This window comes from Dendrobates tinctorius, unplaced genomic scaffold, assembly GCF_039654945.1.
Source record: "Dendrobates tinctorius isolate UK_male_01 unplaced genomic scaffold, ASM3965494v1 ptg000041l, whole genome shotgun sequence".
Taxonomy (NCBI): domain Eukaryota; kingdom Metazoa; phylum Chordata; class Amphibia; order Anura; family Dendrobatidae; genus Dendrobates; species Dendrobates tinctorius.
The window spans coordinates 1,230,802-1,254,271 of NW_027361709.1; the positions used below are offsets into that span (position 1 = coordinate 1,230,802).

Below are 23,470 nucleotides of genomic sequence, written 5' to 3' on the forward strand. Positions count from 1 at the left end.
GTAAGAAAAATGTTTCCATTCACTGGCAGCAAGAAGAGATCTTGAAAATGGAGGGAGAGGGCCTGATTCATTATTGTATTTCCAAATTTTTTTTTTGTTTTAAGTTTTAGGTGTGTTACGCCTGCTTTAACCCCTTCATGACCCAGCCTATTTTGACCTTAATGACCTGGCCATTTTTTGCAATTCTGACCAGTGTCCCTTTATGAGGTAATAACTCAGGAACGCTTCAACGCATCCTAGCGATTCCGAGACTGTTTTTTCGTGACATATTGTGCTTCATGTTAGTGGTAAATTTAGGTCGATAATTTTTGCGTTTATTTGTGAAAAAAATGGAAATTTGGAGAAAATTTTGCAATTTTCAAATTTTGAATTTTTATTCTGTTAAACCAGAGAGTTATGTGACACAAAATAGTTAATAAATAACATTTCCCACATGTCTACTTTATATCAGCACAATTTTGGAAACAACATTTTTTCTTTGTTGGGAAGTTATAAGGGTTAAAAGTTGACCAGCGATTTCTCATTTTATAACAAAATTTACAAAACCATTTTTTTTAGGGACCACCTCACATTTGAAGTCACTTTGAGGGGTCTATATGGCAGAAAATACCCAAAAGTGACACCATTCTAAAAACTGCACCCCTCAAGCTACTCAAAACTACATTCAAGAAGATTATTAACCCTTCAGGTGCTTCACAGGAGCTAAAGCAACGTGGAAGGAAAAAATTGACATTTTAATTTTTCCAACAAAAATTTTCTTTTAGCATCAGTTTTTTCATTTTCACATGGGTAACAGGATAAAATGGATTCTAAAATTTGTTGGGCAATTTCTCCTGAGTACACCGACACCTTATATGTGGTCATAAACCACTGTTTGGGCGCACGGCAGGGCTCAGAAGGGAAGGAGCGTCATTTGACTTTTTGAATGGAAAATTAGTTAGCGGACACCATGTCGTGTTTGGAGAGCCCCTGTGTGCGTAAACTTTGGAGCTCCCCCACAAATGACCCCATTTTGGAAACTAGACCACCCAAGGAACTAACCTAGATGTGAGGTGAGCACTTTGAACCCCCAAGTGCTTCACAGAAGTTTATAACGCAGAGCAGTGAAAATAAAAAATTATTTTTTTTTCCTCAAAAAAGGATTTTTAGCCCACTATTTTTTATTTTCACAAGGGTAACAGGATAAATTGGACCCCAAAAGTTGTTGTCCAGTTTGTCCTGAGTACGCTGGTACCCCATATGTGGGGGGGACCACTGTTCGGGGACACGGGGCTCAGAAGGGAAGTAGTGACGTTTTGAAATGCCGACTTGATGGAATGGTCTGTGGGCGTCATGTTATGTTTGCAGAGCCCCTGATGTACCTAAACAGTGGAAACCACCCACAAGTGACCCCATTTTGGAAACTAGACCACCCAAGGAACTAATCTAGATGTGTGGTGAGCACTTTGAACCCCCATGTGCTTCACAGAAGTTTATAAATGCTAGTGTTTCGCTAGGCAAGGCGGGCTTCCATGAGTGGACCCTCTAGATCGTGGCACTGAGGGGCCCCGTGCGAGCAACCTGGTGGGACCGACCCCTATACAGGGACCGTTAAGAGCAGGCCCAGGGGTTCGAATGCCACGGCAGCCGGTACCAAGAGGGGCGGCACGGAATGGACTGGAGCGAGACAGAGGACCTGGTACCAGGAGCACAGGGGAGGCGTAGGCCTCGGATGGAGACTGGAATAGGACAGCAGGAGACTAAGACACTGGCAGGCAGGACCGGAGTAGGACTGCAGGAATCAGGCACGGGTAGACAGGACCGGAGTAGGACTGCAGGAATCAGGCACGGGTAGACAGGACCGGAGTAGGACTGCAGGAATCAGGCACGGGTAGACAGGACCGGAGTAGAACTGCAATAGAAGCACTGGAAGGAATGTGTTAGGAACGGCAGAACGCACTAAATAAAAATAAATAATAAAGTGCATTCGCCGCTCGGGGTCCACCGTGCAGTCGGTGTAACAACCGCTGCTGAGTGATGACAGAGGAGCAATATGGCAGTATAATGCGCACGGGTTCAACTTCACCCGGAGTGTGCAGAGAAGGCTCTGTTCACACACAGAGGTGCCGCAACAAAAACATACGAAACACTCAACCTGTTAGTGATACAGGCTTCAGGTTAATGCACACACGGTATCTGGTCACAGGAGCAGGACCCGAGACAGAGGAGCTGCTGCGAACGCCAAGAAGGGCTGCAATTGCAGCGTGGCACAGGACACTGCCGCTCAACGACAAAGCCAGATAGCAAGCGCGATGTCGGACGTTAGCGTAGCGATGCGGTGAGCACAGTGGCTTAAGGCTTGCCACTGACTGGTGCTGACTACTAAACTAATTCCCTATCACCATGCGTAATATCAGAGGGAAGGGGTTTCAAATGAGTCAGTCACCAGAGTCATACATCCGTCACCATTCACACATAGCAAGTATAGTCTATACTAGCGCATGGCGGAACAGCCATGTGCGCCTTTTATAGTAGACGGGACCTTCTGCACGCTTCCAGATCTCTGAGATGGACCAATGAGAACTGGAGCGGGACCTGAGCACATGACTCCTGATCTCCAATGGGAGATCGTCCCATGAGCATGCCCAGTAAGAGGACAGGACTTAGCCTCAGGAGAGATTTTCTGCAAGGCAATCTCCTCTGCAATCTCCTCTGCAGTGGAAAAATAGGAGGAGAGTGCAGAATGTGAGGATCTGGATCCCTGCTGAGAAAACGCAGAAATCTGACTCCTAACAGCATGAGAATCGGCGCAGTGCACATGGCAGGGGCACGGGGGCCTAGCGTGCGGATAGCACAACAACGATCAGGCGCCTCCATTATGGGAGGGCGGCCTGAAATACCCGAGGACCGGCCCCCATTGGTCCGGCGGTGCTACCGGGTCAGGGGACCGCCAGAGCATAAGAAGAGACAGGGAGAGCCGGCTGCGGCCTATGGCGCATGCGCAAGGCCAGTAGTGACGTCACAGGCCGCGGGCCAGTCTGAGGAGGACACTGATGGAGGGAGAAGAGAGGCTGCGGCGCTGGATGGGGAGTATGAGGGTGCGCGACGGGGACCGTGACAGTACCCTCCCCCTTAAGCCGCCCCCTGCTGCGATTTCAAAAAAATCTCCTGAGAATGCGGGGAGCGTTGATATTCTCCCGGGGTTCCCAGGACCTCTCCCCAGGACCAAAACCCTTCCAGTCAATAAGAAAAAAGGTCCTCCCAATGACTCTTTTTATGGCAAGAATATCTCTTACCTCGAAGGTGTTGTCGGAGCCCATCGGCCGAGGAGCAGGACAGGGAGAGGGATGGAACTGATTTAGTACCATGGGTTTCAGGAGAGAGACGTGGAAGGTGTTCGGGATTCAAAGCGAAGCAGACAACCTCAACTTGTAGGCGACTTCATTGACACGTTCCAGGATCTCAAAGGGGCCGATGTACCGGGGGCCCAGCTTGTAAGAGGGTAATTTTAACCGGATACACTTGGATGAGAGCCAGACTTTATCCCCGATGTGAAACGGCGGAGGATCTAACCTCCTCTTGTCTGCGTGATTCTTCATTAACTCACTGGCCTTCTTGAGTGCAGTGTTGGTCTCGGACCAGATCTCAGAAAATTCTTGGGACAAGGAGTTGGCTGCAGGTACCTCGGATTCCGGAGCTACAGGGAGAGGGATACCGGGATGTCTGCCAAACACCACGAAGAACGGCGACTTGGTCGAGGATTCGCCGGTATGATTGTTGTAGGCGAACTCCGCCCAGGGAAGCAGGTCAACCCAGTCGTTCTGGTGGGCGTTGGAGAAATGACGAAGATATCCAGTCAACGTCTGGTTAGTTCGCTCTACTTGCCCGTTGGTCTGCGGATGAGAAATCCAGGGATATATCCAGGAGTCTGCAAAGTGCTCTCCAAAACTTGGAAGTAAACTGGACTCCTCGGTCAGATACAATACGTTGAGGTAGACCGTGAAGCCTAAAAATTTGATGGATGAAGATCTTAGCTAATCTGGGCGCAGAGGGGAGGCCGCTAAGAGGGATAAAATGTGCCATTTTGGAAAATCAGTCCACCACCACTAGAATCACCGTATAACCGGCTGAGCGGGGCAAATCGGTGATAAAGTCCATGGCAATGTTTTCCCAAGGTAACGTAGGAACTGGCAAAGGGAGCAGCAGGGCAGATGGAGGCCAACGTGGTATCTTATTCCTCGCGCATGAGGGACAGAAGGCAACGAAGTCTGCCACATCTTGGCGGAGAGTTGGCAACCAATAGTGCCGAGATATGAGGGCAAGAGTCTTCTGAATTCCGGCATGGCCTGCCAATTTGGAGGAATGCCCCCAAAGCAGAACTCTTCTTTTGGCACTCTCAGGCACGAGGTCTTGCCTGGGGGTGGAGACAGCAAATTCAGCAGTGCCACGGTGATAATCTTCGTGGGTTCGATGATGTGAGATGGTTCCTCCCCAACCTCGGACGGTTGGAAGACTCTGGACAGGGCATCGGCTTTGGTGTTTCTGTCCCCAGGGCGAAAATGGAGCTCAAAATCAAAGCGAGCGAAAAACAGGGACCACCTGGCCTGCCGAGGATTAAGTCTCTGGGTGGACAAAAGGTAGGCCAGGTTCTTGTGGTCCGAGTAAATAACAAACGGGTGGACAGCTCCCTCCAGAAGGTGACGTCACTCCTCCAATGCCAATTTGATGGCCAAGAGTTCACGGTCGCCAATCAAGTAGTTGCACTCGGATGGGGACAAGGCTTTGGAGAAGAATCCACAAGGGCGTAGGCGACCAGAGGCGGTTTTCTGAGATAGTACAGCCCCGGCACCTGTCGAGGATGCGTCCACTTCCAGCACGAAGGGTTTGCTGTTCTCAGGATGGGACCATACAAGAGCCGTGGAAAATGCCCGTTTTAGTGACTGGAAGGCCTCTTCAGCCTCTGGGGTCCAGGAATTGGACCTCGTCCCCTTACGGGTAAGGGCAGAGATCGGCTTGGTAAGTGACGAAAAGTGCGGAATAAATTGCCTGTAATAATTGGCGAATCCGAGAAAGCGTTAGCTCTTATGCCGACGGGGCCATTTGAGAATGGCGGACAGTTTCTCGGGATCCATCTGCAGTCCGGCGTCGGAGATGATGTAGCCTAGAAATGGTAGCGAGGTTTGCTCGGACCGGCATTTCTCCATTTTGACGTACAAACGATCCTCCCGAAGACGGTGAAGAACCAGGCGGACAGTCCTCCTATGAGACGGAAGGTCTGGGGAGAAGACAAGGATGTCATCCAAGTACACAACCACACAGGAGTACAAAAGATCCCGGAAGATCTCATTGACGAACTCCTGAAACACAGCGGGAGCATTGCACAGACCAAAGGGCATAACCAGGCACTCATAGTGACCGTCACGGGTGTTAAAAGCGGTCTTCCATTCATCGCCTGCACGGATGCGGATAAGATTGTAGGCTCCTCTGAGATCCAACTTGGAGAAAATCCGCACCCCTCTGAGACGATCAAACAACTCGAGGATGAGTGGAAGGGAGTACCTGTTCTTGATAGTGATGTTGTTCAAGCCCCTATAGTGAATGCACGGGCACAGCGAACCGTCCTTCTTTTTGACGAAGAAGAAACCGGCTCCTGCGGGGGAGGAGGACTTCCATATAAATCCTTTGGCGAGGTTCTCCTGGACATACTCGGACATTGCTGAGGTTTCTGCGGGAGACAGTGGGTAAATCCTACCCCTTGGAGGGGTGGAACCGGGGATTAACTCGATTGGACAGTCGAAAGACCGGAGCGGAGGAAGGATCTCCGCCTCCTTGTCAAAGACGTCTGCGTAGGACCAATAGGCCGAGGGAAGCCCCGAGAGCTCCAAAGGTGGGCGTGTGGGAGCAGCAGGGTGAATAGGGTTCAGACACCGGCCTTGACACGAGTGTCGCCAGCACAATACCTCCCCGGACGACCAGTCGAGGACTGGCTGATGGGTCCATAGCCACGGAAGACCAAGCAGAATTGCATGAGACAAATCAGGCAGCGCGTAGAAAGCCACTCTTTCACGGTGGAGAGCGCCGACTTGCAAATCAACCTCCTCAGTGAACATGGTGATGGGTTCCTGTAGCAGTTTTCCATCAACTGAAGCAATTAATCGAGGATTCTTTAGGGTAACCACGGGAAATCGGTACTTGTCCACCTCTTCACGCCAGATGAAGTTACCTGCCGAGCCCGAATCCACGTAGGCCAGCTCAGACCCACGTCTCTCCCCTGAAAGCAAAAGAACAGACATCGTGAGGGGTTGAGAGGAATCATTAACACCTAGGGAGGCCTCTCTTACCTGGCCTAGGTGGAAGAGTTTCCCGGTCTCTCAGGACAAGAACGGATGAAATGCAATGCTCCTCCACAATAGAGACATAGACCTTGCGCCCGTCTCTCTCTCTGATGTGACTCAGCCAACCTGCCACGGTCAACCTGCATGGGCTCGGGAGGAGGAGTGTGGGCGGACCCAGCTGGTCGTGGACTAAAGGACCGATTGGTGGATGGGATTGGTCTGGTTGGTCTCCTGTCCCTAGCTGACTCCCGCGCGCGCTCCTGAAACCGGAGGTCTATGCGAGTGGCCAGGGAGATGAGGTCCTCGAGAGTGGTGGGAGTATCCCGACCCGCCAACTCATCCTTTATTCTGCCCGATAACCCACGCCAAAATGCTCCTACCAGTGCCGCATTATTCCAACCCAATTCTGAAGACAGTGTGCGGAAGCGGATGGCATACTGTCCAACACTGAGGGCGACCTGGTGGAGGTTGAAAAGAGACTCAGTAAGAGAGGCTACCCGTCCTGGCTCATCAAACACCCTATGAAAAGTATCCAAAAAGACCGGAATGTTTGAAACCACGGGATCATCCCTCTCCTAGAGAGGGTTTAGCCAAGACAGGGCCTCCCCCTCCAGATGGGACATGATGAAGGCCACTTTGGCCCTATTGGAGGGATACTGGTGAGGTAGAAGCTCGAAGTGAAGGCTACATTGGTTTAAGAACCCTCTGCAATGTTTGGGGTCGCCATTGAACCGGGGTGGTTTGGCGAGGAGAGGGAAAAGAAGCGGGATCGGGGGGAGCGGCAGATGCCGCGGCAGGCGGACTGGAGAGCCACCAAGCGATTATCTACAGAGGCCATATAAGTCAAGATATGGGACTGGACGTCACGCTGCTGGCCCAACTCCTGTTGGAGACTGGCCAGTTGAGCAGCATTTCCCGGATCGGCGGCCTGAAGAGCTGACAAGCGCGACTCCATGGATTTCATTACGGACATGATGCGCCCCTGGTTATCCCGCAAAAAGAGCAACTCCTTTTGAGCGGGAGCAGAAGCATCAGCGGAATCCATGGCCTGATCGTACTGTTAGTGTTTCGCTAGGCAAGGCGGGCTTCCAGGAGTGGACCCTCTGGACCGTGGCACCGAGGGGCCCCGGGCGAGCAACCTGGTGGGACCGACCCCTATACAGGGACCGTTAGCAGCAGGCCCAGGGGTTTGAATGCCACGGCAGCCGGTACCAAGAGGGGCGGCTCGGAATGGACTAGAGCGAGACAGAGGACCTGGTACCACGAGCACAGGGGAGGCGTAGGCCTCGGATGGAGACTGGAGTAGGACAGCAGGAGACTAAGACACTGGCAGGCAGGACCGGAGTAGGAATGCAGGAATCAGGCACGGGTAGACAGGACCAGAGTAGGACTGCAGGAATCAGGCACGGGTAGACAGGACCAGAGTAGGACTGCAGGAATCAGGCACGGGTAGACAGTACCGGAGTAGGACTGCAGGAATCGGGCACGGGTAGACAGGACCGGAGTAGGACTGCAGGTAGACAGGACCGGAGTAGGACTGCAGGAATCAGGCACGGGTAGACAGGACCGGAGTAGGACTGCAATAGAAGCACAGGAAGGTATAAGATCCGGCGCAGTGCACAGGGCAGGGGTACGGGGGCCTAGCGTACGGATAGCACAATAACGATCAGTCGCCTCCATTATGGGTGGGCGTCCTGAAATACCCGAGGACCGGCCCCCATTTGTCCGGCGGTGCTACCGGGTCAGGGCACCGCCGGAGCATAAGAGACAGGGAGAGCCGGCCGCGGCCTATGGCGCATGCGCAAGGCCAGTAGTGATGTCACAGGCTGCAGGCCGGTCTGAGGAGGGCGCTGCCGACGGAGGGAGGAGAGAGGCTGCGGCACTGGATGGTGAGTATGAGGGTGCGCGACGGGGACCGGGGCCGTGACAATAACGCAGAGCCGTGAAAATAAAAAAAAAAAATTTTTCCACAAAAATAATTATTTTAGCCCCCATTTTTTTATTTTCCCAAGGGTAACAGGAGAAATTAGACCCCCAAAGGTGTTGTGCAATTTTTCCTGAGTACGCTGGTACCCCATAGGTGGGGGTAAACCACTGTTTGCGCACACGTCGGGGCTCGACTTGGAGGGAGCACTGTTTGACTTTTTGAACGCAAAATTGGCTGGAATAAATGGTGGCGCCATGTCGCGTTTGGACACCCAGTGATGTGCCTAAACAGTGGAAACCCCTCAATTCTATCTCCAACCCTAACCCCAACACACCCGTAACCCTAATCCCAACTCTCACCCTAACTTCAAGCCTAACCGTAATCCCAACCCCAACCCACCCCTAATCCCAATCCTAATTACAACCCTAACCCCCTAATCCCAACCCTAATTCCATCCCTAACCCTATTTCTAACCCTAACCCTATTTCTAGCCCTAACCCTAATGGAAAAATTAAAAAAAATATTTTCTTTATTTTATGATTTGTCCCTACCTATGGGGGTGATAAGGGGGGCGGTGATTTACTTTTTTTTAATTTTGATCACTGTGAAAGTTTATCATAGTGATCAAAATAAATGAATGAATCTGCAGCATTGCAGATTCGATTCGGCGCACTGCGCATGCGCCCGCCATCTTACAAGATGGTGGCGCCCATGATGCTGGATGGCGGGACACCGGGACGGCTAGCGGGAGTTCGGAGGCACCATGGAGGGTGAGAGGGGGTGATCGGAGGGCGGGAGGAGCGGAGGGAAGGCGGGGAGGCAGATTATGACGGCAGCAGCCGATCGGTGCGGTCAGATGGTGGCGGCAGTCGATTGGTGCCGTCAGTCGGTGTGTGGGGGGGAGGGTCTCGGTCTCCAGCCATGGCCGATGCTATTTCAGCATCGGCCATGGCTGGATTGTAATATTTCACCAAATTTCATTGGTGAAATATTACTATCGCTCTGATTGGCAGTTTCACTTTTAACAGCCAATCAGAGCGATCGTAGGCATGTGGGGGCTAAGCCACTCCCCCTGGGGTTAACTATGAAGGGTTCTTTGTGTGCGGGTCAGGTGACCTTTCAGTGACCCCGGTCACCCGACCCACAGGGGGGCAATCAATTCATGACGCCACATAAGTGTCATGGGTCGTATTGGCACGACTTTTCATGACGCCTACGTGGCGTCAAAGATCGGGAAGGAGGGGATAATTTGCGCCTTTTTTTAAATGCTCCTCTGTTTTTTGTAAGTTCGTCATTGTGGTTTGGGTTTTCTAGATGTTATTGGCTGATTCATCATCTGCAACTTTTCAAAAAGTTGCTATTTTTTTGCCTATAAATCCTTCAACCCCCGTCGTCCCAAAGTGATTTTATGTCAGGCAGAAACTTCAGTACAATTTTCACAACATGAGGCAAAGCAAAAAAGAAAATTGACAAAAAATAAAGAAAGAAAAATGCAAATGATGAATCGGTGCCAGAAACTTTATAAAAGTGTAATATGTTCCACGATTTAACACTTGGGGCACGTCCAAACAAAGGTTCTTTTTTATTGGATTTTAGAACATGTCTGCATTAAAAAAAAAAAAAAATCTCACAATTTGGAAAAAAAAATATCAAAGTTTGGGAAAAAAATAAATAAAATATCTCAAAGGAAGCGAGTTTTAGTTTCCCAACTGACTGCAGATTTTTTTTTAGTGTTTTTCCTTACTTGTTTTGGCAATTTTTGGCCAGATGTTACGCAGAGGTCTTCAGTGCAGTATAAAGCATGTGACATATCATGGAAGACGTCTTTGAATGGCGCCGCGCCGTTCTACTGGTAGTATAATGCCATATTTTTATGTCATCCAGGCTTTTCACCTTTTTTCTATTGGCCTTGCCATTTTTCTGACAATTGGGTGGGGCTTAAGAGGAGGGGCGGAGCCTCAGTGTACGGACGCATTTACTGTAATTCACGCGGTGTAATGAAATGTGTGCCAGCTCTGATTTCTTTAGAGGTTTGGGCTTTTTATTCTTAGGTTGGGGCGATCGGACCCCCAATCTGCCTCTCACCAGGGGGCTCAGCAACATTAAAAGTGGCTGCTATGGAGGCAAATAATTCAGCACATACCAGACGACCCCTGTATCCCAGCGCTACCCCCTACGACACGGGATGCGCGTCGTGGTCATTAGTGGTCTCCACATTCCTTCCATTACTGGTCCCCCCCCTTCCCGTGTTCGATGACGGCCATGGAGGCATCTGGAATAACGGCGGCATTGTCACCACCGCTCATTACCACATTCCAGCTGGATGGTTAAAAGAAAACCGTCGTCACTCAGAGAGGGTCTCTCGTCCCACACAGATGTCCGTCGTGTAATGTGATGGGGCGGCCATTGTTACACAGAATGAAATGGAAATATGACAAGTGTGACCTTTTCATGGGGGTCCGCCATGTGAAGTACAGGCCTTGTGACCCTCGGCGACCAATCAGGGCTCAGCTTTCATTTTCTAAACCTTAGTGGAAGGCCATATTCTGACTGGTTGCTAAGGGCAACAATCTCCTGGCAGACATCTTGGATCCCCGAGGCCTGGGATGTCGTCAGTGATTTCAGCCATTCTCTTAGAAGACAATGACCCTGAGGGTCTCCAGGTTTAGGGAGAAACCTGAGAACAATAGCACACAGCAAATGAATAATAAAAAAGACTGTAAAAGTGCAAAGGTCGCCATCTCTATCGACAAAATGGCCGAAATGGTAGAACAAGTTGCCCCGCGTCGAGACTGACAGCGTCCCCCACCCCCCAAAACATGGCGGCCTCCTGCAACTAATAGAAATATAGCACTAAACACACACAAGTCGCCAGTTATAGAGGACGGGGTTAACAGTGACAACTGACAACCCTTCCGCTCAAAATGGTGTTCAAAAAGTTGTCACTTCCCTCACAGAGCTGTACATGAGGCTCCAGAGTAGTCACCCAGCTACTCCATTATCTGTTGCTAGGCAACAGTTTAGAAATCCTCTAAGGGCAGGGCCCTAAATGTGTGACACACGAGGGCCCCGTCTCCCCAGCTCCTTATTTGTTTATATGCGACCTTCAGATTTTGCCGAACTTTTTTCTAGACCCCGAAACAAGTGACTGAGGAAAGATGTGCAAGATGGTCGACGCGGGACGCCGGGGGTCAATGAAGATGTCGCCAACACGGGGCGCCGCTCACGACAACCTCTCAGTATTCAGCCATCGTGGAGACTCTACGCCGATGTCTGGGAGCAGCGGGAAGCGATGGCCGCACTTAGTCTCCATGGCAACCGAAAGATGCTGCAAAAGGCCAGAAATCGTCAGTGATACCGTGCTCGCTGCTCTGACGTCCAGATGCTTTGATTTCTCATTCCTCCATTTCCGAACCACGCTCCTCCAGCCGTCATCGCCTCACTCAGGGTCTAAAGTCTGTCACTTGCTGTTCAACAACCAAGATGGCGGCCAAAGGAGCGACACCTGAGCGGCCCATACTGATCAGGAGCCGACAGCGAGCCTGGCCGGCAGCCACGTTCACTCGTTCCGGAGTGTAGAAAACCTGTAATAACCGCAGAGGTCTCCAGAAGCCAACATGGCGGCTCCTCCTCGATACTGTGTGGTGCGTCGTCCTGAACATGTAATGATGGGTTCTCCCTTCTCCTGCACCACTGAGAAATCGCCCACAATATGAGACAGTGACAATATAGAGACGATTCTGGCGCCCAACCGGCCACTAATACAAAAGGGCGGCTTAGGTTGCTACGGGCGACGCATTGCTCCTGGCTGCGATACGGCGCCGATCCCGCTCCGTCTCTTCCTCCTCGCTGACAACTTCCTTCATGGAAATAATGTAGAACACAAAGCACCGACTGACCAGATCGCTGCCAACACGGGGCGACATTATCAGCACAAACAGCCGGCAATGGGGAGGGCGAAGGCGGCCATGGTACCAAGATCCAGTGACCGCACGTACCCAACAACATGGCTGCCGGGGACTGAGATACGTGACAGGGGGAGACACAGAGCCCGAAATCCAGGGCTGTACAGAATTATCTCTAGGAATGTCTCACACACGACAGGCTGAGATACACGGCTCAGCAGACAGTATCACACAGGATAGGATTAGATACACGGCTCAGCAGTCAGTATCACACAGGATAGGATTAGATACAGGGCTCAGCAGTCAGTATCACACAGGAGAGGATTAGATACACAGCTCAGCAGACAATATCACACAGGACAGGATTATATACACAGCTCAGCAGACAGAATCACACAGGAGAGGATTAGATACACGGCTCAACAGTCAGTTTCACACAGGAGAGGATTAGATACACGGCTCAGCCGTCAGAATCACACAGGAGAGGATTAGATACACGGCTCAGCCGTCAGAATCACACAGGAGAGGATTAGATACACAGCTCAGCCGTCAGAATCACACAGGAGAGGATTAGATACACGGCTCAGCAGACAGTATCACACAGGAGAGGATTAGATACACGGCTCAGCAGTCAGTATCACACAGGATAGGATTAGATACACGGCTCAGCCGTCAGTATCACACAGGGTAGGATTAGATACACGGCTCAGCAGACAGTATCACACAGGACAGGATTAGATACAGGACAGACAGTATCACACAGGATAGGATTAGATACATGGCTCAGCAGTCAGTATCAGACAGGAGAAGATTAGATACACGGCTCAGCAGTCGGTATCACACAGGATAGATTTAGATACACGGCTCAGCAGTCAGTATCACACAGGAGAGGATTAGATACACGGCTCAGCAGTCAGTATCACACAGAAGAGGATTAGATACACGGCTCAGCAGACAGTATCACACGGGATAGGATTAGATACACGGCTCAGCCGTCAGAATCACAAAGGAGAGGATTAGATACACGGCTCAGCAGACAGTATCACACAGGAGAGGATTAGATACACGGCTCAGCAGACAGTATCACACGGGATAGGATTAGATACACGGCTCAGCAGTCAGTATCACACGGGATAGGATTAGATTCACGGCTCAGCAGTCAGTATCACACAGGAGAGGATTAGATACACGGCTCAGCAGACAGTTTCACACAGGAGAGGATTAGATACACGGCTCAGCAGTCAGTATACAGGATAGGATTAGATACACGGCTCAGCAGTCAGTGTCACACAGGATAGGATTAGATACACGGCTCAGTCGTCAGTATCACACAGGAGAGGATTAGATACACGGCTCAGCAGTCAGTATCACACAGGATAGGATTAGATACACAGCTCAGCAGACAGTATCACACAGGACAGGATTAGATACACGGCTCAGCAGACAGTATCACACAGGATTGGATTAGATACACGGCTCAGCAGACAGTATCACACAGGATAGGATTAGATACACGGCTCAGCAGTCAGTATCACACAGGATAGGATTAGATACACAGCTCAGCAGACAGTATCACACAGGACAGGATTATATACACGGCTCAGCAGACAGTATCACACAGGACAGGATTATATACACGGCTCAGCAGTCAGTATCATACAGGATAGGATTAGATACACGGCTCAGCAGTCAGTATCATACAGGATAGGATTAGATACACGGCTCAGCAGTCAGTATCATACAGGAGAGGATTAGATACACGGCTCAGCAGTCAGTATCACACAGGATAGGATTAGATACACGTCTCAGCAGACAGTATCACACAGGAAAGGATTAGATACACGGCTCAGCCGTCAGTATCACACTGGAGAGGATTAGATACACGGCTCAGCCGTCAGTATCACACAGGAGAGGATTAGATACACGGCTCAGTAGACAGTATCACACAGGAGAGGATTAGATACACGGCTCAGCAGTCAATATCACACAGGATAGGATTAGATACACGGCTCAGACGTCAGTATCACACAGGGTAGGATTAGATACACGGCTCAGCAGACACTCACACAGGACAGAATTAAATACACGGCTCAGCAGACAGTATCATACAGGAGAGGATTAGATACACGGCTCAGCAGACAGTATCACACAGGACAGGATTAGATACAGGACAGACAGTATCACACAGGATAGGATTAGATACATGGCTCAGCAGTCAGTATCATACAGGAGAGGATTAGATACACGGCTCAGCAGACAGTATCACACAGGATAGGATTAGATACACGGCTCAGTAGTCGGTATCACACAGGATAGATTTAGATACACGGCTCAGCAGTCAGTATCACACAGGAGAGGATTAGATACACGGCTCAGCAGACAGTATCACACGGGATAGGATTAGATACACGGCTCAGCAGTCAGTATCATACAGGAGAGGATTAGATACACGGCTCAGCAGTCAGTATCACACAGGATAGGATTAGATACACGGCTCAGCAGACAGTATCACACGGGATAGGATTGGATACACGGCTCAGCAGACAGTATCACACGGGATAGGATTAGATACACGGCTCAGCAGTCAGTATCATACAGGAGAGGATTAGATACACGGCTCAGCAGTCAGTATCACACAGGATAGGATTAGATACACGGCTCAGCAGACAGTATCACACAGGAAAGGATTAGATACACGGCTCAGCAGTCAGTATCACACAGGATAGGATTAGATACACAGCTCAGCAGACAGTATCACACAGGACAGGATTATATACACGGCTCAGCAGACAGTATCACACAGGACAGGATTATATACACGGCTCAGCAGTCAGTATCATACAGGATAGGATTAGATACACGGCTCAGCAGTCAGTATCATACAGGATAGGATTAGATACACGGCTCAGCAGTCAGTATCATACAGGAGAGGATTAGATACACGGCTCAGCAGTCAGTATCACACAGGATAGGATTAGATACACGGCTCAGCAGACAGTATCACACAGGAAAGGATTAGATACACGGCTCAGCCGTCAGTATCACACAGGAGAGGATTAGATACACGGCTCAGCCGTCAGTATCACACAGGAGAGGATTAGATACACGGCTCAGTAGACAGTATCACACAGGAGAGGATTAGATACACGGCTCAGCAGTCAATATCACACAGGATAGGATTAGATACACGGCTCAGACGTCAGTATCACACAGGGTAGGATTAGATACACGGCTCAGCAGACACTCACACAGGACAGAATTAAATACACGGCTCAGCAGACAGTATCATACAGGAGAGGATTAGATACACGGCTCAGCAGACAGTATCACACAGGACAGGATTAGATACAGGACAGACAGTATCACACAGGATAGGATTAGATACATGGCTCAGCAGTCAGTATCATACAGGAGAGGATTAGATACACGGCTCAGCAGACAGTATCACACAGGATAGGATTAGATACACGGCTCAGTAGTCGGTATCACACAGGATAGGTTTAGATACACGGCTCAGCAGTCAGTATCACACAGGAGAGGATTAGATACACGGCTCAGCAGACAGTATCACACGGGATAGGATTAGATACACGGCTCAGCAGTCAGTATCATACAGGAGAGGATTAGATACACGGCTCAGCAGTCAGTATCACACAGGATAGGATTAGATACACGGCTCAGCAGACAGTATCACACGGGATAGGATTGGATACACGGCTCAGCAGACAGTATCACACGGGATAGGATTAGATACACGGCTCAGCAGTCAGTATCATACAGGAGAGGATTAGATACACGGCTCAGCAGTCAGTATCACACAGGATAGGATTAGATACACGGCTCAGCAGACAGTATCACACAGGAAAGGATTAGATACACGGCTCAGCCGTCAGTATCACACAGGAGAGGATTAGATACACGGCTCAGGCGTCAGTATCACACAGGATAGGATTAGATACTCGGCTCAGCAGTCAGTATCACACAGGATAGGATTAGATACACGGCTCAGCAGTCAGTATCACACAGGATAGGATTAGATACACGGCTCAGCACACAGTATCACACGGGAAAGGATTAGATACACGGCTCAGCACATAGTATCACACAGGAAAGGATTAGATACACGGCTCAGCACACAGTATCACACAGGAAAGGATTAGATACACGGCTCAGCCGTCAGTATCACACAGGAGAGGATTAGATACACGGCTCAGCCGTCAGTATCACACAGGATAGGATTAGATACACGGCTCAGCAGTCAGTATCACACAGGATAGGATTAGATACACGGCTCAGCACACAGTATCACACGGGAAAGGATTAGATACACGTCTCAGCACATAGTATCACACAGGAAAGGATTAGATACACGGCTCAGCACACAGTATCACACAGGAAAGGATTAGATACACTTTCCCTGGGGATGATACTTGGATGCAGTCTCTGCAGTGATCCCTCCTGTAATAAGTGTAATTACATCAGCGCCATCTGGTGTTCACACCCGTACAGGACACCTATTGTACAGAGCAGCGCCACCTGGCGTCCGACCTCTTCTTGCACTGCCTCCTATTCCCCCAGCCCTGGCGCCGATCGCCGAGTCATCGAGGTGTCATGTCCGCCTCCTAGTGCGCACGCCGGGAGCTCCGCGGAGTCCGTGTCCGGTAATTACAGGGGTATGATCCTCAGTTACACGTTATCTGTACCATGTGCTTGTAGCGGGGAGAATGACGGGTTTCCCCGCGGCCGGGGTCTGTACTTGGGTTGGCGGTGACCCGGCTGCTGTGCGGACAATGTGATGACGATGGTTTTTCCTTACAATCTCTGTACTCCGCTCCTTATTGATGACTTTTCTCTTTTCTCCGGAACTTTTATTTGCATTTTCATATCTGTGGCGAGAAATTGCATCATTTGAAACAGGTCTACAGTTACGTTTTCCATGGCAGCCAATCAGAGCGCTACTTTAACTTCTGAAGCGAATCAGAGGTCATGAAAGCTGCGCTGTGATTGGTCGCTACAAGCAACAAGGTTACCGGTGATTGGAGGAGGCTGTGATTCTGGTCATGTGACTGGAGAGTCGCCATCCGCTGTTACCATGACGCCGTTATATCATCTGATGTCGGGTTCAGTCCCCACACGTCCACTGGTGTCTCCACTTTATTACCGCCTATGAGACTGACAGTTAAAGGGGTTGTCTTCTGCCCACCACATCACTTTTAATCCTAGAGCTTGTCCCTTTTTCCCTCAGGGTTTGTCGTCTGCGCTGCCATCATGTCTGAGGTGGAGGTCATGGCGGAGATCCTGACGGAAGCGACCCTGGATGACCCCGTTGCCAGTGACGCCACATCCTCCGAGATCTCCCTGGTGACGGTCGGAGCCACTGTGCCCACCGGCTTCGAGTTCACAGCGGCCGCGGAGGTAGAAGAGAAGCTGGGATGTCCCTGCAGGATCAGCAGAGACCGCGGCAAAGTCTACTTTGACATCGGCTTGGAGGAGTTGGCGCAGGTGGGGATACGGAAAACGCGTCGGGAAGACGTTCACCTCCAGGTCTTAAAGTGACGCCGCTCTGTTTACGTTGCAGGTTCATCGGCTGCGGTCGGTCGACAACCTCTTCGTGGTCGTACAAGAATTCATAGATTTCCCCTTCAAGGAAGCGAAGGTGAGTTCCTATGGAAAAGATGGCCGTGGGTTAAAGGGGTTGTCCGGGCTTTTCACAAAATCTCAGTACATATCTGGGCTGCAGAATTATGACAGTAAGTAATTTACTTTCTGTCACTAGTTTGCACGGTTTTCTAGATATTCTGAACAGAACGTCCAAGGGGGGGTGTTATGGCATTGAAATGAGAACTAGTCGTAACCTCCTACTCTACTCCAAACATGCCCTCTATAGCAACAACCCCACCCTCCATAGCTACAGGCCCTCCCCGTCCACATGAAGCAGCCCTCATCACACAGTAACAAATCCTCCCCCTCTAGCAGCCTCACTGCAGAGAGCAGCTACTCCTCCTCCAGACACACACTGAACAGTGATCTATGGAAAGTGAAACTAGTGAGGAGTGAAAATCGTCCTGCATTCTGGGCCACTCCATGATTACAATACATAACTCATCAGTAATTCCTTCCCTCACTGTCCCAGGCTGCTGGCAGCAGTGAGAACAGACTGTGTGATGGCCAGTGATGGGGGTCTGCAGCTTCTAATCTGCACAGGGGATGGCAGTCACTGATGTAATCTGTTGTGTGACAAAGCCTCTGCTGTGTGAATGAGACAGCTCTGTGTCACTGATGTCTTCACACAGCAGCAGATTTGGTGCAATGTATGTGTGAGCACTGTGTCTCTAATGACACAAATACTGATTGGAGCAGCCTGTCCCAGAATACAGGACGATTTTCCCTCCTCACTAGTTTCATTTTCCATAGATCACTGTTCAGTGTGTGTCTGGGGGAGGAGCAGCTGCTCTCTGCAGGGAGGCTGCTAGAGGGGGAGGATTTGTTACTGTGTGATGAGGGCTTCTTCATGTGGACAGGAAGGGCCTGTAGCTATGGAGGGTGGGGTTGTTGCTATAGAGGGCATGTTTGGAGTAGAGTAGGAGGTTACGACTAGTTCTCATTTCAATGCCAGAACACCCCCCCCCCTTGGACGTTCTGTTCAGAATATCTAGAAAACAGTGCAAACTAGTGACAGAAGGTAAATTACTTATTGTCATAATTCTGCAGCCCAGATATGTACTGAGATTAGGTGAAAAGCCCGGACAACCCCTTTAAGGAGTAGCCAAAAATATTCAGATTGTTTAAAGGGGAACTCCACTATTGAGTTTCTGTACTTTATGCTGAGCAGCTAATATGAACAAGAAGAGCTGCAGTGTAAAGTATGGAGAAGGGATAAAGAAGCAGCCGTGGCCTCTACGCTCTGAGCTACTCCTTCCACCGCTCCTTGCCCTAACACATGCATGAACTATCCGATCGAGCGTGCATGTGTTCTGAACACTAGGAAGTGAGTAGGCCGATGCCAGACACGAGTCACGTCCAGACTGATCCAGGAGAAGCTCATCTCCCCCGAGGGTTGGGCATAATGAAACCCAGCAGCCCAATCCTTTCATATTTCTGACATCTGCTGCCGACTTGGAGAAGTCTAGACACCCCATAAACATTGGTTGTCCATTATTCTAATGAGTGTGGACCGATGGAGCTGCTCTTATACTAATCAATAATGGAGCAGAAGGGAAGGGTAAAGTATGGGGAAAGAAGAGCAGCAGCTGGAGATTTCCACCTCCAGTAGACTGTACAGCCAAGCTGGAGTCAGTGATCATGACTGTGCTGTAATGAAGCAGAGCTGCAGGGTAAAGTACGAGGAACAGCGCAGCAGCTGAAACTTCTGATGAGACAGGGATTGAGCCTCAGATAGTGGACCTCAAACTTAAAGGGGTTGTCCACAATTACAAAAGCATGGCAGATTTCTTTGTGAAACAGTGCCCACTTTAATTCATCTAATATTCTCCTGTGCCTCTATAGGAAGCCGCACTTCAGGATTTCCAGGAATTGGCTGCAAAACTGTCCTGGGAAAAAGCTCTGAAGACGTGGGAGCTAAACAACAACCTGAAGAAGAAAAAGAAGAGAAAAAAAACCGGTGGCTGCAGCAAAGAGAGGAAGGCGACAGCAGCATCGGGTGCAGAGGAGCAGTCAGCGGTGGCATCAGACACAGAGGGTTCAGCAGGAGGCGATGCAGCAGAGGAGCAGTCAGCGGTGGCATCGGACACAGAGGGTTCAGCAGGAGGCGATGCAGCAGAGGAGCAGTCAGCGGTGGCATCGGACACAGAGGGTTCAGCAGGAGGCGATGCAGCAGAGGAGCAGCCAGCGGTGGCATCGGGCACAGAGGGTTCAACAGGAGGCGATGCAACAAAAGAGCAGCCAGCAGGAGATAGTGCAGCAGAGGAGCAGTCGGCGCCACCTGCAGGACAAGAGGAGTGCAAGACCCTGGAGAGTCAGGCAGAGGACGGCGCAGAGATTTCTACTCCCTTCTCCAATGACTCTCATGAAAACACCACGACTGACGATGTGGAGAGTAATGACTGCTCCCCTGATGTTAGTAATATCCTGAAATTCCGTGTCACCTGCAACCGGGCCGGAGACAAGCACAGCTTCACATCCAACGAGGCTGCCAGGGACTTCGGTGGAGCCGTGCAGGAGCACTTCCTGTGGAAGGCAGATATGACCAACTTTGATGTGGAGGTGAGCGCCTATATATACAGGGTGGGCCATTTATATGGATATGTGGATACACCTGGGTGGGCCGACTTCAAAATGGCCGCCATGGTCACCACCCATCTTGAAAAGTTTTCCCCCTCCCGTATACTAATGTGCCACAAACAGGAAGTTGATATCACCAACCATTCCCAATTAATTTAGGTGTATCCATATAAATGGCCCACCCTGTATATATGTATGTGTGTGTGTGTATATATATATATATTATACTGTACAGACCTCCATCTCCCTATTTGTCACCAGGTCCTCTTGAACATCAGTTACAACGAAATGTTGGTGGGCATCGCGCTGACCGAGGAGAGTCTGCACCGCAGGAACATCACCCATTTTGGACCCACTACGCTCCGCTCCACTCTGGCTTACGGGATGCTCAGGTGACCAGCTGCTTTCACTATCCATTTAACAGTAGGGCGGATTGCTCACTGGTTGTCCGCACCGTATATGGCCCCATTCCTCGTTTGTCAGACGGCGGCCAGCAGTGAGCCTTTTTGGCTAGTGCTGTGCAGTGTAGAGTTTTCTGATAGGTCACCACAGTGGACATCCGCCCAGACTGCGGCCGTCGTCTGACCTGTTTTTCAGGAGTGAATTCTCCTGTCGGTGTCCACGAACACTGTGTGCACAAGGTCTAATATTCTATTAAAGGGGGTGTAGGTGTATAGCATTAAAAAAAATAACTGCTGCGTTCCAAAATCAGCTCTCCTCCTGTGCGTGGGTCGTATGGGGTAAAGTTCAGCCCTTTTGGCTTCAGCGCAGAGGAGCTGTAATGTTCACACGACACACGGTCAGGGGAGCATCTGTTTCCAGAAGAAAGCCTCCATGTTATTCTCTGTCTTCTTTTGTGGTTTCTTTGACAAGGATGAGTGTGACCTAGGAACAGCCAGATTATCAGGATTAGATCGGAGCTGTCATTTTCTTACACCGCTCTTATCCTTTCGCTTTGCTTTTCAGACTCTGTGACCTGGAGCCGTCAGATGTCGTCATTGATCCAATGTGCGGGACCGGAGCCATCCCTATAGAGGTAATCTGAAGACATTGAGGGGCGACCGCTGTTAGGGATGTCAGGCTCAGAGTTGTGCCTACATTCTAGTTATGTTTTTTAAATGTGATAGTCCCTGAAAACTCCGGCAGATCTGTGGGGGTTCGGATCCCGAGACCCCCATGGATTGCTAAGGCTGGGTTCACATTGCGTTAGGGGCAATCTGCTAGCGGAATCCGTTAGCGCACCTATTGCCCGCAATGTTAATGCATACTAACGCATGCCGATTTCCTGACGCACCCTCGAACGCTGCTTGCAGCGTTTTTGGGTGCGTTGGCATTAACGCACAGCGAACGGACCCGTTCGCTGTGCATAGGAATGTATGGGCTAACGCAGGGTAGCGCTAGATACCGAAGCGCTACCATGCATTAACGCATACCGTTAGCGCTATGGCACTAAATATATAAAAAAATGACATTAGCGGTAGCGCATCCGTTAAATGGATGCCCTAACGCAATGTGCACCTAGCCTTAAAAAGTTGTTATAATCGTGCTGCACTGGAGACAGAAGCGTTCATCTCAGGCACATATCTGATGGCTCTTTTGAGCAATCCATGGAGGTCTCAGAGCCCAGACCCCACAGATAAGCCAGACATTTCAGTGCCTATCACTCATTTAAAAACTTATAATATACAGTGGGTACGGGGAAAGTATTCAGACCTCTTTAAATTTTTCACTCTTTGCTTCATTGCAGCCATTTGGTAAATTCAAAAAAGTTCATTTTTTTCTCATTAATCTACACTCTGCACCCCATCTTGACTGGAAAAAAAAAACAATGTAGAAATTTTTGCAAATTTATTAAAGAAGAAAAACTGAAATATCACCTGGTCATAAGTATTCAGACCCTTTGCTCAGACACTCATATTTAAGTCACATTCTGTCCATTTCCTTGTGATCCTCCTTGAGATGGTTCTACTCCTTCATTGGAGTCCAGCTGTGTGTAATTAAGGTGATAGGACTTGATTTGTAAAGGCACACGCCTGTCTATATAAGACCTCACAGCTCACAGTGCATGTCAGGCCAAATGAGAATCAAGGTGTCAAAGGAACTGGCCAAGGAGCTCGGAGACAGAATTGTGGCAAGGCACAGATCTGGCCAAAGTTACAAAAGAATCTCTGCAGTACTCAAGGTTCCTAAGAGCACAGTGGCCTCCATAATCCTTACATGGAAGAAGTTTGGGATCACCAGAAGTCTTCCTAGACCTGGCCGTCCAGCCAAACTGAGCAATCGTGGGAGAAGAGCCTTGGTGAGAGAGGTAAAGAAGAGCCCCAAGATCACTGTGGCTGAGCTCCACAGATGCCGTAGGGAGATGGGAGAAAGTTCCACAAAGTCAACTATCACTGCAGCCCTCCACCAGTCAGGCCTTTATGGCAGAGTGGCCCGACGGAAGCCTCTCCTCAGGGCAAGACATATGAAAGCCCGCATAGAGTTGCCATTGAAGAAAACATGAATGCGGCCAAGTACAGAGGTATCCTGGATGAAATCCTCTTCCAGAGCGCTCTGGACCTCAGACTTGGCTGAAGGTTCGCCTTCCAACAAGACAATGACCCTAAGCACACAGCTAAAATAACCAAGGAGTGGCTTCAGAACAACCCTGTGACCATTCCTGACTGGCCCAGCCAGAGCCCTGACCTAAACCCAATTGAGCATCTCTGGAGAGACCTGAAAATGGCTGTCCACCAACATTCACCATCCACCCTGACGGAACTGGAGAGGATCTGCAAGGAAGAATGGCCGAGGATCCCCAAATCCAGGGGTGAAAAACTTGTGGCATCATTCCCAAGAAGACTCATGGCTGTTCTAGCTCAAAAGGTGCGTCTACTCAATACTGAGGGTCTGAATACTTATGACCATGTGAGACTTAAGTTTTTCTTTTTTTAATACATTTGCAAAAATTTCTACATTTCTCTTTTTTTCAGTGAAGATGGGGTGCAGAGTGCACATTAATGAGAAAAAAATGAACTTTTTTGAATTTACCAAATGGCTGCAATGAAACAGAGAGTGAAAAATGTAAAGGGGTCTGAATACTT

At 49.8% G+C, this 23,470-nt stretch overlaps 1 protein-coding gene across 4 annotated transcripts in view; it reads left to right on the forward strand.

The window, feature by feature from the left end:
- Window positions 1-23,470, forward strand: part of THUMPD3 (THUMP domain 3 tRNA guanosine methyltransferase) — a 252,936-nt gene that overhangs the window by 227,205 nt on the left and 2,261 nt on the right. For 2 of the 4 annotated variants that reach the window (XM_073574937.1, XM_073574938.1), the window contains 5 exons: window positions 17,392-17,648; window positions 17,725-17,802; window positions 19,653-20,369; window positions 20,649-20,779; window positions 21,354-21,423. In XM_073574937.1, coding sequence (XP_073431038.1) covers window positions 17,415-17,648; window positions 17,725-17,802; window positions 19,653-20,369; window positions 20,649-20,779; window positions 21,354-21,423 — 1,230 coding nt within the window. In that variant the 5' untranslated portion in view covers window positions 17,392-17,414. Of the gene's footprint in view, window positions 1-16,554; window positions 16,820-17,391; window positions 17,649-17,724; window positions 17,803-19,652; window positions 20,370-20,648; window positions 20,780-21,353; window positions 21,424-23,470 lie in introns of those variants that run through there. The other 2 variants (XM_073574934.1, XM_073574936.1) reach the window with 2 other exon arrangements.